Source organism: Malus sylvestris, chromosome 2 (assembly GCF_916048215.2).
Source record: "Malus sylvestris chromosome 2, drMalSylv7.2, whole genome shotgun sequence".
Taxonomy (NCBI): Eukaryota; Viridiplantae; Streptophyta; class Magnoliopsida; order Rosales; family Rosaceae; genus Malus; species Malus sylvestris.
Window position 1 is genome coordinate 6,295,195 of NC_062261.1, and position 15,642 is coordinate 6,310,836.

A 15,642-nucleotide genomic window follows, 5' to 3' on the forward strand; every position below is an offset into this window, starting at 1 on the left:
TAATTTTCTTTTCATTATCTTAATATTTTGCGTATAAATCGTGTGACGCTATTAATTCATGTACAATATTAAAAACACGAACGATATAATTAATTTGTTTAAAATTAAATAATTTCAATGTAAGACATAGGTTGCAAGTGAATTCAAAAAATTGAATCTACATGATTAGAATTTACAAATTTTATGGAAAATAATGGAGTAGTGTAGTAGCACTTTTGAGTTTTTAAGATAAATGCTAACGAGATTTTCTCAAAGTTGAACTTTTCATGAATTCTCTGACATCTCACAGTTTTACGTTAATTTTTACATCGATATTATAAAATATTGTACTAAAAATATAAAGTGGTAGAAAATCAGTGGAGAATTCCACTTTTGAAAGAGATAAGATTTTCAATTTTTAATAGGTACCAAATAATTACGTTGTACTAAAAACTGGGGATCTTAGGTTCGAAACATGTTGTTGGTGTGGAAGCCAAACTTGTGATTAGAAGAAAGCTGAAATATTTCTGTAAATCTTTCCGACCCTCGAAAAGAGTGAATAACATCAGTTGTCATTTATAATAATAATAATAATAATTACGTTGTATTGGAATGTAACCTTAAATATCATAAGAAAAATTAATGAAAATAGTTTGAAAACTTTGAGTCCTAATGATAAAGACAAAATAAAGGGTAAAGTGAATAGTATCAGGTTTGACTTTTTAATGTAAAAATATAATTTTTCGTTAAAATGAACAGTATCACGGACTTTTCTTTAAAACTCCTAATATCATAATCTTCCTTTTTCTTGACGCAAAGAAATAAAAGAATATGCGATTCTTTTACCGAAAAAAGAAAGAATATGCGATTCGACGTCCTGCCACGCGTACTTTCTCCACAGGTCAGCCTTGACTTTAAAGGATGACGAAAGCATCTGCATACGTGGCGCAGCATGATTGTAACTTGGCTCGTGACAACAGTACGCGGGGATGCAGGGGATTAAATAGAATTATCCTTGGCCTGGGCTAGTGGACCGAGCTCGTTGTTCAAGGTGAAGGGTGGAAATTAAAACATTTCTGCATGAGAATCAAGGCATGGGCTTCCATCAAATCGCAAAAGTTAGAAAATTGCTCACGTCACATTTTCGAATCAAATTATTCGTTTCCTGTAAATTTGTTAAGCTACCTAAAGCATCGTGCTCCTGCAATAGATGCTAAATCTTTTTTTTTTTCAATAATTTTAAATGAATTTAATGAAAACTAGCATGAAAAAGATATCTTTTTCGGATCTCTTCCATCAAGATCATCAGATTAAGTGATTCGGGCATTTGAAATTTCATCTAATGGCCAATCTGTTTTGATCCCTTAAAAACTATAATAATTTTTTATCATTGAATAAAATTTTAAAGGTTTGGATCACTTGATCCGGTGGTTTTGGTGGAAGAGATCCAAATATGATCTCTTTCCAACTAGCATATGGTCACACACAAAGTGTGTGTGAAATTTTTTTTATTTTTATTTTTAGAAGTAGAAGGAGAGAGGAAGAGAGTGATGGAGAATGTGGTAGTGGGAATTTTTTTTTTAGTTTTTAATTAAATATATGTTTGGATTACACATAGGTGAGGTTTTGAAAAAAAAAAAAAATTTGATTGTGTGAAATTACATTTTTGCCCATATTATTTATTCATATTTAGTTTTAATTAGAGGGCTAAACTGGTAATTTTATATAATTTTGGTTGACAATGAGTGTTTTATTAATATGTAGTTTAGATATCGCTTGTAAATATAAAAAATAAAGTTTGAAGTTTTAATTTTATGAACAACACACAATAAAAAATAAATCTGATGCCTCTAATGAGTCATAATTTATGAGTTTTTTTTTAATTCGTTATTATTAAGGGGGAAGTATTTTAAATTATTATAAGAATAAAGGGGAAGAAGGAATTTCAAACTTGGATGCCTGACATGAATAAAAACTTAACATCCTATAACATCTTATCCACTAAGATATTGGACCACGTGCATTCATAACTTATGAGTTAAGATATGATTGAGTGATGTTTTATGTGGGTAAATGTTACGCGTTGATACATTATGAGACCATAGAATAAATTTTATAATTTGTGAATGGTTGATCATAAAAAGGTTACAGGTCCGAATCGTGTAAACAGTCTCTTTGTAAAGTAAGTGTAAAAACTGCGTATGATAGACATTTTCCCCTCCCGATCCTTTCAAAGCGAGGAATCTTGTTGACTTGGGATAGTTCTTGTATAAACAGTTGATCATCATTCACGCGTATGTTCTAAATCATTACAATACATATTAGGTTTCATTACTTGTTACTAAAACTGTTAATTGGTTTAACATGTATGAATGACCAAATGATTTTCAAATTGAATGATTTTTTGCACATATAATATTTAAATAATGATAAAGAAAATGAACAATTTCGATTATGATATTCGGACAATAAATATTTATTAATCGCGACACAAGCATTATCCACTTGGGTATAAAAAATGAGAAATGTGAGCAATAATTGCATAAGGGGATAAACAGAGATGTCACAGGTTGGAGCGTCATTTTAAAATTTGTAATTGGATGGCTCTCTTGGTTCTTTTTTTTTTCCAGCTTTCATGAATAATTGATTGAATTTCTAATAACAACAACGTGTTTTTTTCTTCTCCTTTTTTGGAACAAAAAACAACAACAACGTGTCAAGTGTGAAATAAATTATAAAGTCAAATTTAAGTTTGTGCGTGTAAATCATGAGCAACATAAATTTATTATTTGTTAAATTTCAATGATTGAATCAAAAATTTTAAATTAGGGAGAGATTAAGTCAAATTTAAAGTTAAACATAAATGTCGTATCTTTTAAAGGTGGAGTCTCACATTTCACTCTAAAGTTATATCAAAAGTCAAATATAACTTTTAATTTAGCACTAGTTATATATTACATTTGATTTCAAATTTAACTTAATTCTTCTACAATGAACCAGAAAATATCAGGTAATATATGATTACAAATTTTCCGGCCCATGAGAATGGAGATATATAATTATAATGACATGACAATAATAAAATTATTTTTGTTCTGGTAAACAAATATATATATATATATTTATTTATTTATTTATTTGTTTTAGAAGAAATTATAGTAATGGTCATTCAACTTTAACACAATTTGAGTAATGGTTGAAGAACTAAAAATTCATGATCATCGGTCTCTTAACCCATCAAAATGTGCAGTTATAATCATTTTCGTCAACTCCATTAAAACTTCCTCAACATGAGTCATGCGCCATGCATATGAGGCTGAACAAAATAGCAAATATGGAAAACCAAATTAGAAAAATTGTAGTAATGGTCGTTCAACTTTAACTCAATTAGAGAAATGGTCCCTCAACTTTAACCCAATTGTAGCAATTGTCACTCAACTTTAATCCAATTGTAGCAATGATTCTTCCAACATGACTCATTTTGATGAATTTATGATGGAGTAGACGAAAATGACATTAACTGCACGCTTTGATGAGTTAAGAGACTAATGATCATGATTTTTAATTAAAATGGTCATGATTTTTAGTTGAAATACTACTAATTAATTAAAATTGACAAATCATTGCTATAATTTTCACTTTATTTTATGCAAAGGATAGAAATATACCCAAAAGAATTCACCACAAAGAAAAAGCTAGGAATATAATAGTGACATTTTTTTAAAAATTAAAATCCTAACGTATATGGTCTGGAACTTTCAGCATCATGTGATGCTTAGATCCTTGTGATGCGAATCTCAATGGGAAAGGTTTGAAACGATTTCTACTATGGGCTAGAGAGCACAAGAAACCACTTACAACATTGAAAAATAAGACACAAGTTATGTAACCTATGACGTGTTTATTTAGAATGACAAAAGTCACATGTTTTTTAATTCGTATGTTTTTTTAAGGGAAAAAAAAGGATTTGTTGGTGACTTTGTCAGTTCACTTTTTTGGAGGTCGAAAAGACTCACAGAAGTATTTAAACCTCCCTATAGTGTGTGATTTACTAACGTCAAAAATTGAACTTAGAATATGCTGTATGGAATATAAATTTAGAATTCGTCCACAACCACCAAGCAACCTCGTGGTGGGTTTTAATTCGTATGTGTTAGTAAAAGTAAGAAAAGTCATGAATTAAAATAATTTCAATACCGATTTGTTAGCAAACACTGAAAAATAATAAACCTGATCATTCAGATTCTTATTCCAAGTAATAAAAGTGTCATTTATAATCCATATATAAATGAAAAACTAGGAAATTATAGATGGCCTTTTGGTGGTTCCTTTGCCTTTTGGCTCAATGAAGCATTTATTGACAAAAAAGGAGTAGTTTGCCAAACCTTGTGAATGGTTATGGAAGCAAAGTATATATCTTTGGAAATCGCTTCCACCAAATTCACCACATTCTTAAATTCAGGTTCTTGAAATTTGATCAAATGGCTAAAATTATTATAATTTTTAAAGGGACTCTGTTTGTAGCTGTTGTATCAAATTTCAAGGGCCCGAATTTAAGGATCAGGTTGATTTGGTGGAAGGGATCCCGAGACGATCCCTTTCCTATATCTTTAATCTAATTGAAGACAAAATATTTATTTTTGGGCTAATTGCAGTGGTGCCCACAAAACCATTTTATTAGGTAGTTGAGGAAAGTTAATCAAAATTAATAAAAACTAGGACCCCCCACCCCACAAAGGAGGAAGAATTCATAACCTTTTAATTCAAGGAAGAATTCATAAACCTTTTCTCCTTTATGCATATATATATATGCATATCTTTGGCTTTTAGAATGAAATGAATTAATAGAAAATCAAGAGGTAAAGTTAAACAAGAGTTAGGAGAAAGAGGCGTGTGACTTTCTAAAGATGGTTCACATGTTTATTTGCTTGGAATGAGACCCTCAGTTGATCTGATTCCTTATTTTGTAAGTATTTTTATGAATTTTAATGTGGAACATAAATAATTCCTTGTGAATAATTCAAATACACATGTTTTAAACATGTCATATAATTAACCCTCAATTTTTAAATTCGTCTTAATAAGCTAATTTACAATTATATACCAAAATGAACCAAAAAGGAAACAAACAAAAAGAGAGAATAGAAAAAGAAAGAAGAAAAGGACTAGATTAAAAGGATGCCAAAATATAGGGGTAAGAAATAAAATACAATCAAATATCAGGTTCTCTTTCTAAATTACGCACTCTATTTTTTTTTGTTTTTATTTTTTATTTTTTGCTTTCAAAATTTTGTTTTCATTTTTGTATGAAAGAGGCAACGGCAATTCAAACACAGAGAGAGACTCAGAGACTCGGAGAGAGAGAGAGAGAGAGAGTGACAGAGAGTGGCAGAGAGTTTTGGCGACCGAAACGCTGCTCAGAAACATCCGAAACTCTCTTTTTCTTTTGGATTTCGGATTTCGGATTTCGTTCCCTCCTCCTCTTTAAATTCAAAATCTTCAACACTTCTCCTCAAAATTCCAGCTCGGAATTTCAAGCAAGCGACTTGAATCGTGCAATTTACGGTTTTTGTTGGTTCTCGATTCACCAGCAAGCTTCTGTTTCCCAGCCAGCTCAATTCGGTAATTAAAGTTTCACTCTTCATTAATTTTCTAAATTTTCAATTAATTTTTCGATTTTTCGCAAGTTCTGTGAGAAAATAGGATTGCCCAATAAATTTGAATTCTCAAAATTTGCCCCTTTATGTGAATTTGCAGAATTGGGTTTTTACTAAATTTGATTGGAAAATTGTGTGGAAAGAAAAAAGTAAAAGATGTCAAATTTGGAAGGTGGGAAGAAGAGGGGCGGAGATTCCGGTAATCGGAAATTGTTGAATGAGATTGAGAGTATAAGCAAGGCTTTATATGTAGACAAAAAATCCTCTAAGAGTTCAATTCCGGCGGGGAGTAAACCGTCAATGTCTCTAGGGAAGAACCGTTTACCTGATCCGAAATCGAAGAATAAGTCTGGTGGTGAAAACTTGTTAAACAAAGAGAAGAGGTCCTTTTGGAATTGGAAGCCCCTGAAGGCGATTACACATATCCGAAACCGTAGGTTTAACTGCTGCTTTTCTCTTCAAGTCCATTCCATTGAAGGGTTGCCCTCCACTTTGAATGGAATTAGTCTCTGTGTACATTGGAAGAGGCGGGATGGGATTTTCGTTACTAATCCAGTGAAGGTTGTTCAAGGGACAGCAAAATTTGAGGAGAAGTTGGCTCACACTTGCTCAGTGTATGGTAGTAGGAGTGGACCTCACCATTCGGCAAAGTATGAAGCGAAGCATTTTTTGCTATATGCTTCTGTGTTTGATGCACCAGAACTTGATTTGGGGAAGCATAGGATTGATCTCACGAGGCTGCTTCCTCTGACATTGGAGGAGTTAGAGGAGGAGAAAAGCTCGAGGAACTGGACGACGAGTTTCAAATTATCAGGAAAGGCTAAAGGTGGTTCATTGAATGTTAGTTTTGGGTATACAGTGCTTGAAGATAATCCCAGAGCAACAGGAAATAGCCAGAATGTTCCTGAGGCATTGATTTCGAGGCAGAATAACTCAAGTATAAAGCGTGCTGGAACTCTTCCTAATCAGCAGTCACGGGCCTCATCTCAATCCGTAGAGGGCATAAAGGATCTTCATGGGGTTTTGCCAGTATCAAGGTCGGAACTTTCTAGTTCAGTGAATACACTATTTCAGAAATTTGACGAAGAAGAGAAGTCAGATACTCCAGTTGACAAGCATCTTGATCCTATGAAGACGAGTTTTTTCCCATCATCTGGTTCTGGTAAAGAAGTAGAAAATGAGTGTGAAGAAAACGAATTTTCCGTAGTTGAACAGGGGATAGAATTACCATCAAAGGAACTGGCGGAATCAGAAGTTGTTACACAGGTTGCTGATGCTTCTCCAGCAGAAAGCCATTTTTCTGAAATCACCACTGGTGTACAAGTAGCAGTTGAAGATGAAGCTGAGCTCGAATCCCAGGCTGGGGAAAAGGGTCATACTGATGACCTTATGGTAAGTGAGTCCACTTCCAACAGAGATGCCTTGTGCACCAAAGAATCACTCATGAAAGAGCTAGAGTCCGCTCTAAGTATTGTATCCGATTTGGAGAGTGCAGCACTAGAATCTTCACCTGAAGACCAAAGATGTTATGTGGAAGGTAAATTAGATTCAAAACTAAATATGATGGGGAGATCGCATAGCTTGGATGATGTTACAGAATCTGTTGAAAACGAGTTCTTGAACATGCTAGGGATAGATCATAGTCCAATTTCCTTGAGTTCTGAGAGTGATCCCGAGTCTCCAAGAGAGCGTCTGCTAAGACAATTTGAGAAGGAAGCCCTTGCTGGAGGTACTTCTTTGTTTGATTTTGACGCAGGCATCAGTGACCAAACAGACGATGGATACACGCCTTCAACTGAGACTGGTTGGGAGAACTTATCTGATAGTTTTGATTTCTCATCTGTGATTCAAGCTGCAGAGGAAGAGCATCAGATAGCAGCTCAGGCAGTAAAAAGTAAAGCAAAAGCCAAAATGTTGGAGGACTTGGAGACGGAAGCATTAATGCGGGAGTGGGGCTTAAATGAGATGGCCTTTCAGCATTCTCCACCAAAAGGTTGTGCTAGTTTTGGAAGTTCGATGGATTTGCCTGCTGAAGAACCTTTAGAATTGCCTCCTCTTGGAGAAGGGTTAGGTCCTTTTCTTCAGACAAAGAATGGAGGGTTTGTGCGGTCCATGAATCCCTCACTTTTCAGCGAGGCCAAAAGTGGCGGGAACTTGATCATGCAGGTTTCTAGTCCAGTTGTGGTACCGGCAGAAATGGGTTCTGGGGTAATGGAGATATTGCAGCATTTGGCATCAGTAGGAATTGAGAAGCTTTCTATGCAGGCAAATAAGCTAATGCCCTTGGAAGATATCACTGGAAAGACAATGGAACAAGTAGCATGGGAAGCTGTGCCTGCTTTGGAAGGACCTCAGAGGTTTGTGCGTCTTGTTTTTACACTCAAGTTTGAAGCTCGAAGTCCAATACTTCTAGTACGTCTTTGGTGAGTATTATTAACTTTATTGCATGTCGTTATTGTTGCAGGGAATTTGTGGCGCAGCATGAATCAGTTGGGTATCATACATCGGATGGGCTAACAATAACTAAAGGAATTTCATCTGGGCCTAAGTCTAACAAGTTAAGTTCGAGTGCAGCTGGCAACGAGATGGGCTTAGAATATGTCTCTTTAGAAGATCTTGCTCCTTTAGCCATGGATAAAATTGAAGCACTCTCAATTGAGGGGTTGAGAATACAAGCCGGAATGTCCAATGCAGATGCACCTTCAAACATCAGCGCACAATCTGTTGCGGAAATCTCAGCTCTCCAGGGCAAGGGTGTCAACGTTGGTGAATCCCTTGGTCTGGAAGGAGCCGCTGGGATGCAGTTGTTAGACATAAAAGACAGTGGCAATGATGTTGATGGATTAATGGGCCTCTCATTAACTCTTGATGAATGGTTGAAACTTGATTCTGGTGAAATTGATGATGGTGATCATATTAGTGAACGGACTTCTCAAATCCTTGCGGCTCATCATGCAAACTCTTTGGACATGATTCGCGGAGGGTCAAAGGGAGAGAGAAGGCGTGGCAAAGGAGCTAGAAAGTGTGGCTTGTTGGGGAACAATTTCACAGTAGCACTGATGGTGCAACTTCGTGATCCACTACGAAACTATGAACCTGTTGGGGCACCAATGCTTTCTCTTATTCAAGTAGAAAGAGTGTTTCTCCCACCAAAGCCAAGAATATACATCTCGGTTTCAGAACTGAGGAAGAATGATGAAGAGAATGATCAGTCTGAGTCAGTGGGAAAAGAAGAAGAAATAAAGGAGGAGATGAAAGATGAGAAATTGGCTGAAGTGGAAGCTATTCCTCAGTTTAGAATCACTGAAGTCCATGTTGCAGGTCTGAAAACCGAGCCAGATAAAAAGAAGCCATGGGGTACTGCAAACCAGAAACAGTCCGGTTCCCGCTGGTTGCTTGCTAATGGAATGGGGAAAAGCAATAAGCATCCAATTATGAAGTCAAAAGCTGCTCCAAAATCTTCTGGTCCAGCAACAACAAAGGTTCAGCCTGGTGATACCTTGTGGAGCATCTCAGCACGCGTTCATGGTACTGGAGAAAAATGGAAGGAATTGGCAGCACTAAATCCACATATAAGGAACCCCAATGTTATTTTTCCGAATGAAACTCTCAGATTAAGCTGAATTTCAATTTTTGAATCGGTTAGTGCTTTTGACCTTGTCATTACACAGCTTGGTTGTCGACTAATCCCTATAAACAGGGCGTTACCCGATGTCTCTGCTTGTGAGGTTCTTTCTTGTAGCCACATGAACATAGACATAGTTGACCGATAGACAAGATGAGATGAAGGGGAAAAGGTTGTGTTGTATCGTTGTCTTGCTGTTGTAAATCCATGTCATGTGAGTATAGGCTTGCAAGCATTGTAATGTATGCCCGTCTGAAGGCGCTGTGTTCAATTCACAGCCGTCGGCAGGTGATATTTGTGTGCGAAAATGTCGTAGCTGTTCTTGGACCTTGCAGAAATGTTCAGAAATGCGGTTTTTGGTGTGCGCTTGTTGGATTCGTTTGAGGGAAGTGAATAGGAGTTTTGATCATCGTGTTTATATTTTTTATTTACATTTCTCTTTCACTCAATTGTCCCTTTATGCAACAGTGTATGACTACTCTAATTTACAAGAAGGATGATTAGAACTTGGGTGCAAGGGTCCAAGACCCGAAGAACGAAGGCGAAAACAAGTTTTTAGTCCATATACCTTGTCCATGTATGTTCAATAGCATCCAATTTGGTCCATGTACTTTGCAAACTTTTCCAATGTTCTTCAACTTATGTTTATTTCTATAAAGCTACAAGGCTTTTTACTTATGTTTATTTCTATAAAGCTACAAGGCTTTTTATCCAAAATGGTTCTTGAGATTTGCACAACTTCTCACTTTGGTCGCTGAGATTTGAAATCAATAGAATTGATCCTTAAGTTTGTCCACCATCAATCATTTTGGTCATTCCTTAAAAAATCTCCATTAAATAAGAATAGAATGACCAAAATAGTCTTAATTTTTGTCAAATCATTTTGGCCAATTGTTTATTAAATTGAGGTATATTTGTCATTTTGATCCTTATTTAACATAATTTTGCACGAAATGACCAAAATGATTGATAGTGGACAATCACAAAGACCACTTCTATTGATTTCAAATCTTAGGGACCAAAGTGATGTGTTATTCAAATCTTAGGGACCATTTTGACTAAAAAGCCAAACTACAAAAACGAAATGCAGTGGAAAACAAATTATATGGACGAAAGTGAAAATCTAATAACTTGCAGGGACTGGTTTTGCAATTTAGGCAAGGAGGTCATTTAGGGCAGCCAAAGATTTGTAGGTGGGCATTCAGGGCATTTGCAAACATTAGGATCACATCCAAAGGTCTTGCAACATTTTCCTCAACTTTCACGCAAAATATTTCCCTAAAGTCTTGCTCGGTGGGTGCAAAAAGATGCAATCTCCACCCATGAAAAATGAGGCGGGCTCGACGCACACAAATGAGGTGGCCTTGGAAGCATGGGTCAACCATTATTGCCCGTACGAACCAATTGTGTCGGGAGTAGGGCATTTATAGGAGGTAGAGTTTAGTTTAATTCCCACGTGTCAGCCATGGTTTGCCATACGAACTATAAGTAGTGGGGATAGAGCATTTATAGGGTTTATGTTTAGTTTTAATCCCATGGGTCAACTGTTGTTGTCTGCACGAAGCATTGGTGTTGGGGGTGGGCATTTATAGGTCGCTATCAATAGGGGTAGGGTTTTGTTTTAATATCAGGGGTCAACCATGGTTGGCCGGACGAAGTAGGGTGGGGCATTTATAAGTCGCTATCAACCATGATAGAATTCACCCTAAAGTCGTAAGTTTTATCATAGTAACCCCATCTTAAAAATTTAAAAATTTAAAAATTTAAAAAAAAAAATCTCCGCTACATTGCGGCAAGGGAAAAATTCGAGTGCACGAACACTGAAACAGGCTGAACTCAGGGTGTTATTATTAACATGCCCCTAAACACTTGAACTCAGGGTGTTATTATTAACACACCCACACTTGAACTCAGGGTGTTATTATTCACACATCCCTAAACCCTAAACTTCATGGGCCTCTACTGCTTTTGCTGTGCCTTGGGCCTTCCCGAGGGCATGAGTTTGGGCTGCATCTCTCTACACCTAAACCGTTAATTTTATTTATTTTATTTTTTATTTTTGTTAAATTTTTGTTTTTCCCATACCACAACACCAAACTATCATCTTTGTATTCTACAAAATGTATTCAATGAAATTTTTTCTTATAATCCACGTTAAAAAATTTGAAAACAAGAATATAAGTATAAACCTAAATCTAAAGGTATTTGAATCTAAATAAAGTAACATAGGAAGAAAAAAAAAGAGAGAAAAAAAAAGAAAAAGTATACGATCGGTAGATACATACCAATTCTCTTTGAAGAAAGTCGCTAGAACTTAGCGACTTCCATCGAAACAAGTCGCTAGAATTTACTGACTTCCTTCAAGGAAAGTCGCTATCATCATACCGATCCTCCCCTTCAATTTTTTTTCTTTTTCAGTTTTTTTATTTACTTTTTATTTATTTATTCTTTTGGTTAATTTTTCTTTCATTTCTCTTACTATAACAACAAACTATCATATTCATGTTCTTCAAAATATATTTTTCTGTGCAAAATCTATTATAATTCATATTTAAACACTTGAAATCAATGATTTAGAACCTAAATTTAAAGATATTTTTCTATTTTTCAACTTTAAAAATCAATAAAAAATACTTCCGGGACCTAACAAACGGTAGGATCACGTCCAAAGGTCTTCCAATAATTTCCTTAACTATGACACAAAATATTTCCTAAAACTAAAATTTTCAATTTTTTTTTCACAAAAACTGTGAGTTATTATATAACCCATAGTTTTCCAATCGATTTTGAGAACTTTTACAACATTTGTTATAAGTCAAAGTTAGAGTCATTCTACTCGCACCACATGTTTCCTAAATTTAATTTAGATTTTGGACACCAATTCTTGGCGTTGTTGACCAAGTCCTAGGTTAGCTAAATCCAAATAGAGAGATTTTACATTTCATCAATTTAAGGATCTTTACTAAGGATGACTCAAATAAGGATATTCACTCAGGAGAAGTTTATATAAAGAACTGATTTCTATTTAAGTCTATCTTCTTACAGAGTATACACACATATTTATAGGCCAAGGAAGAACTTGAACCTCTCGTAAAACTATCAGGGGACAAAAGACATCTTCCTCTTTTGTCCATTACTTACATAAGATAAGGAGGAATGTCCTTTACATCACAATCAGCTTTACTTTACAATACTTTAGATGAGATTCCTTAATTTACAACATATCAATTATTATTATACGATTCCTCATGTTTGCTTGTCACGTCTTGACTTGTCCCCATCCACCATGCTTCCGCATCCTCTAGTCTCATCCATCATTAGGCCAATATTCAGCATCAAGTTCATCTAAGTCATCATATCTTCCCCATTAGAGAATTTGGGGACAAATGATACGAGGATGGGGACTCAAACTTTGGCGCAAAAAGAGAGCACACTGCGCTAGCCACTTTGGCTAAGCTGAAGTTGAAGTTTGAGACTGAAGTTTCTTCTTCGTAAAGAATACATGCGGGTTTATTATTTTAGTTATTATCCTTATTAATGATAATTGTGGAAAGATAATTGTGTTTTCAGAACTAGGTCTGTAAACAAGCTGAGTCAAATCGAATATCACTCTAGCTTGTTTAACTTATTTTTTTAGCTCAAGTTAGGGTTGGAAGAATTTTGGAAGGATCTTTCCTACTTGAAATCCAAAACCTCGGAGTTCCACCCAAGACTTTCAAGAACTTTTGCTTTCGGAATCAAAAACTTTTGCCCTAAGAATTACTCTCTTACCTTGTATTTCTTTATTAAGCAGAACCCAGCCAGATAAAAAAAAAAGAGGAAATGGCAGAAAATAATGAGAGCAAAAAATCAAAATTATCCCTCAAAATTTACAAGGATGGCAGATAGAACACAAAACACAGAACAGCATGCCATCTCCGAGCCACGAAGATTCGTGACCTGCAGAATTTGAAAGACAGCATTCAATATACTGCCATTAACAGAAGAATAGTTGTACAAGAACAGCGAGTTTACCCCTCCAACTCGAAGCATCATATAATACAGGCTTCAACTGCAGTATCTTCATCCAAATTTGCTGCTAGAAAACAGACCTTCAAGCATCCGATCATATATTTCATAATGCTTTGGTATCAGAACCAGATACCATGCCACGCCCGGATTAATGAATTTAGTGTTAAACACAACCGCAATACTGCAGTGACGAGTTCAAGTTAATCCTCAGTTCTCACCTCTCCAAGTTCAAGTTCATCATCAACGTTAGATGGCTCCACATCCTTTGGCTTAATATAACCATACTTTCTGAGAATCCATAGATTCATACGAACAACATTGCCAAAGAAAACAACCACCATTAAAGTCAACCATGTCCAACCTGATATCTCAGTTACCTTACGTAACACGATCTGCACATTTGCTTCATTAGGTGACATATGACGGAGAGTGATGAAATATGTTACTACTAGTGTTGAGACAGCAACCCACATTATGACCATTTGTATCCACATCCACCTCCTCCGTTTGATAGGTAGCCCGCTAACGAGCAGAAGAATTATGCTTAGGGACGCGAGGAAAGAGATTGTGTTAAAAATCATTACCAGACCATATTCTTTCCCCTGCTTATATGCCATGACAGATGTTCCAACGGTGTGAGGGTTCTCCACAGGGTTGCCATTTTCATCGACTTGCTGGTCATCCTGCCAAACACCTCCCGGAGGGGTTATTGCAGCTTGGAAGGCAACAGTTGCAAGGAGAGATGCCACCACCATCAATGAACTTCTCTTCCTACCAAGCCAATCAGTAGGCTGCTTGTTCTCAGCCGGTTTCATAGACTCACTCACTTTCGAGGACAGCGCTGATCCTCGATGTCTTAGTATCTGACGTTCTTTAGTTGGAGCGCGAACCCAGTCGTGCTCAATGTTACGTATATACCTTGCACTTTGAGCCCCAGCACCTCGAAGCAAATCCTCAATCTCCATATCCCTCAAATCTCTAGGACTCTGCATCAGAATGTCTAAAGCCGTAGCGCCGCTTGCATTCAACGCATTCACATCCACTCCGGTTTCAAAAAGCAAGAACTTGATAATCTGCACAAATTCAAAACACCACCTTAGTAAAGAAAATGAAACTAACACACAAATTCAGTCCCTTTTAAGAGATGTATAATCATGTACAGAAAGTATTTATCAAACACTAATCAATCAGTAGTTTCTAAATGCTACATCTTTATGTTTATGATATGAACTCGAGTTGAAAATTAAAATGCCTTTCGCCTTGGTATGATTGGAATGGATAAGTTTACGTCATGACTAATACATGTTCTACCTTCAACTCCGACAAGATTTGAAATTCGACATCCATTTCTTGCATCGACGTACATTGAACCTAGTGAATTATTCAATCCAGACAACGAACCAGGCCTAAAGGTAGCTAGCTAAGATCAGTAGCGCTTGAGCGTTAATCAGTTAGTAAGTTAATATGATTAATTAATGTGTACCTCGATTAGCTTCTTGGCCACGGCAATATGCAAAACGGTGTTACCATCACAATCCTTCCAATTCACAAACTCATCATCTTTCCCAACTGCCTTAACCAAAACCTTCAACCCCTCCAACCGATTACGCCCAACGCACAAGTGCAGCGCCGTCTCGCCTCGGTCCGTCAACGCCCGAGTCCACTCACTCCCAACTCCGACCAACTCACCCACCACCTTAACCCGCCCCTTGGCAGCCGCGACGTGGAGCGCCGTCCTCCCGTCTAAGTTCCTCACCGCACACGCCCCAGGATCCGCCAGAACCAGCTCTTTCACTATCTCCACGTGCCCCTTCGCTGCCGCCAGGTGGAGAGGCGTTGACCCCTGCGAGTCCAGCTCGGAGGCCAACTCGGGGTTGCGGCTAAGTAACTCGGTAACAAAAGCCAGGTGACCCAGCAATGAAGCTACGTGAAGCGGCGTCTCGGCGACGCAGGAGACTAAAGCTCTGTCGAGAACAAGTGGGTCCTCTGCGATCAGATCAGTAAGCGCCCCCGTATCTCCCGCCATGGCTGCATCCATAAGCTTCTTCTCCATCTTCTCCATCTTCTCCGCTCGTTTTTCTCTTCTGGGTCAGCTGAAAAGTCGTCAAGCTTCAATCTTTTGCAGCCATGAAGTCGAATAATAATCAGAATTTTATTATTATGATCAAATTACAGATGGTACACATTTTTTATTTTAACGGTGGAAAAATTTATTTTGTAAGATATTAATTTTTTAAAACATATATTTTATCATTTGTATAATGAAATGTGATATATCATTTGAGATTTCAATGGATGTCGCCGTCTAAAAGCCACTGCTGAATAAATAAATAAAATGAAAACCTATAAACAAAAATTAATATGTTTGCA

General features: G+C 36.6%; 2 protein-coding genes across 2 annotated transcripts; one reads left to right on the forward strand and one right to left on the reverse strand.

The window, feature by feature from the left end:
* Positions 1-5,273: 5,273 nt before the first annotated feature.
* Positions 5,274-9,688, forward strand: LOC126606397 (protein PLASTID MOVEMENT IMPAIRED 1-RELATED 1-like). Its single transcript, XM_050273779.1, has 3 exons — positions 5,274-5,601; positions 5,737-7,993; positions 8,101-9,688. Exons 2-3 carry the CDS (start codon positions 5,793-5,795, stop codon positions 9,257-9,259), a joined length of 3,360 nt encoding a protein of 1,119 aa, XP_050129736.1. The 5' UTR covers positions 5,274-5,601; positions 5,737-5,792; the 3' UTR covers positions 9,260-9,688.
* A 3,396-nt stretch (positions 9,689-13,084) lies between these two features.
* Positions 13,085-15,529, reverse strand: LOC126606406 (ankyrin repeat-containing protein At2g01680-like). The gene is made up of 2 exons (XM_050273791.1): positions 14,756-15,529; positions 13,085-14,345 (listed from the first exon to the last, which is right to left on the reverse strand). The coding sequence occupies exons 1-2, from the start codon at positions 15,332-15,334 to the stop codon at positions 13,473-13,475; spliced, it is 1,452 nt and encodes a 483-aa protein (XP_050129748.1). The 5' UTR covers positions 15,335-15,529; the 3' UTR covers positions 13,085-13,472.
* Positions 15,530-15,642: the final 113 nt, after the last annotated feature.

Bases quoted from the DNA above. Each gene is read 5' to 3' on its own strand.
- LOC126606397 (XM_050273779.1), top strand. From the start codon at position 5,793: ATGTCAAATTTGGAAGGTGGGAAGAAGAGGGGCGGAGATTCCGGTAAT. The intron at 7,994-8,100 runs GTTTGTGCGTCT...TTATTGTTGCAG, and splicing joins GCTTTGGAAGGACCTCAGAG to GGAATTTGTGGCGCAGCATG.
- LOC126606406 (XM_050273791.1), bottom strand. From the start codon at position 15,334: ATGGAGAAGATGGAGAAGAAGCTTATGGATGCAGCCATGGCGGGAGAT. The intron at 14,346-14,755 runs GTACACATTAAT...GAATTTGTGCAG, and splicing joins TGGCCAAGAAGCTAATCGAG to ATTATCAAGTTCTTGCTTTT.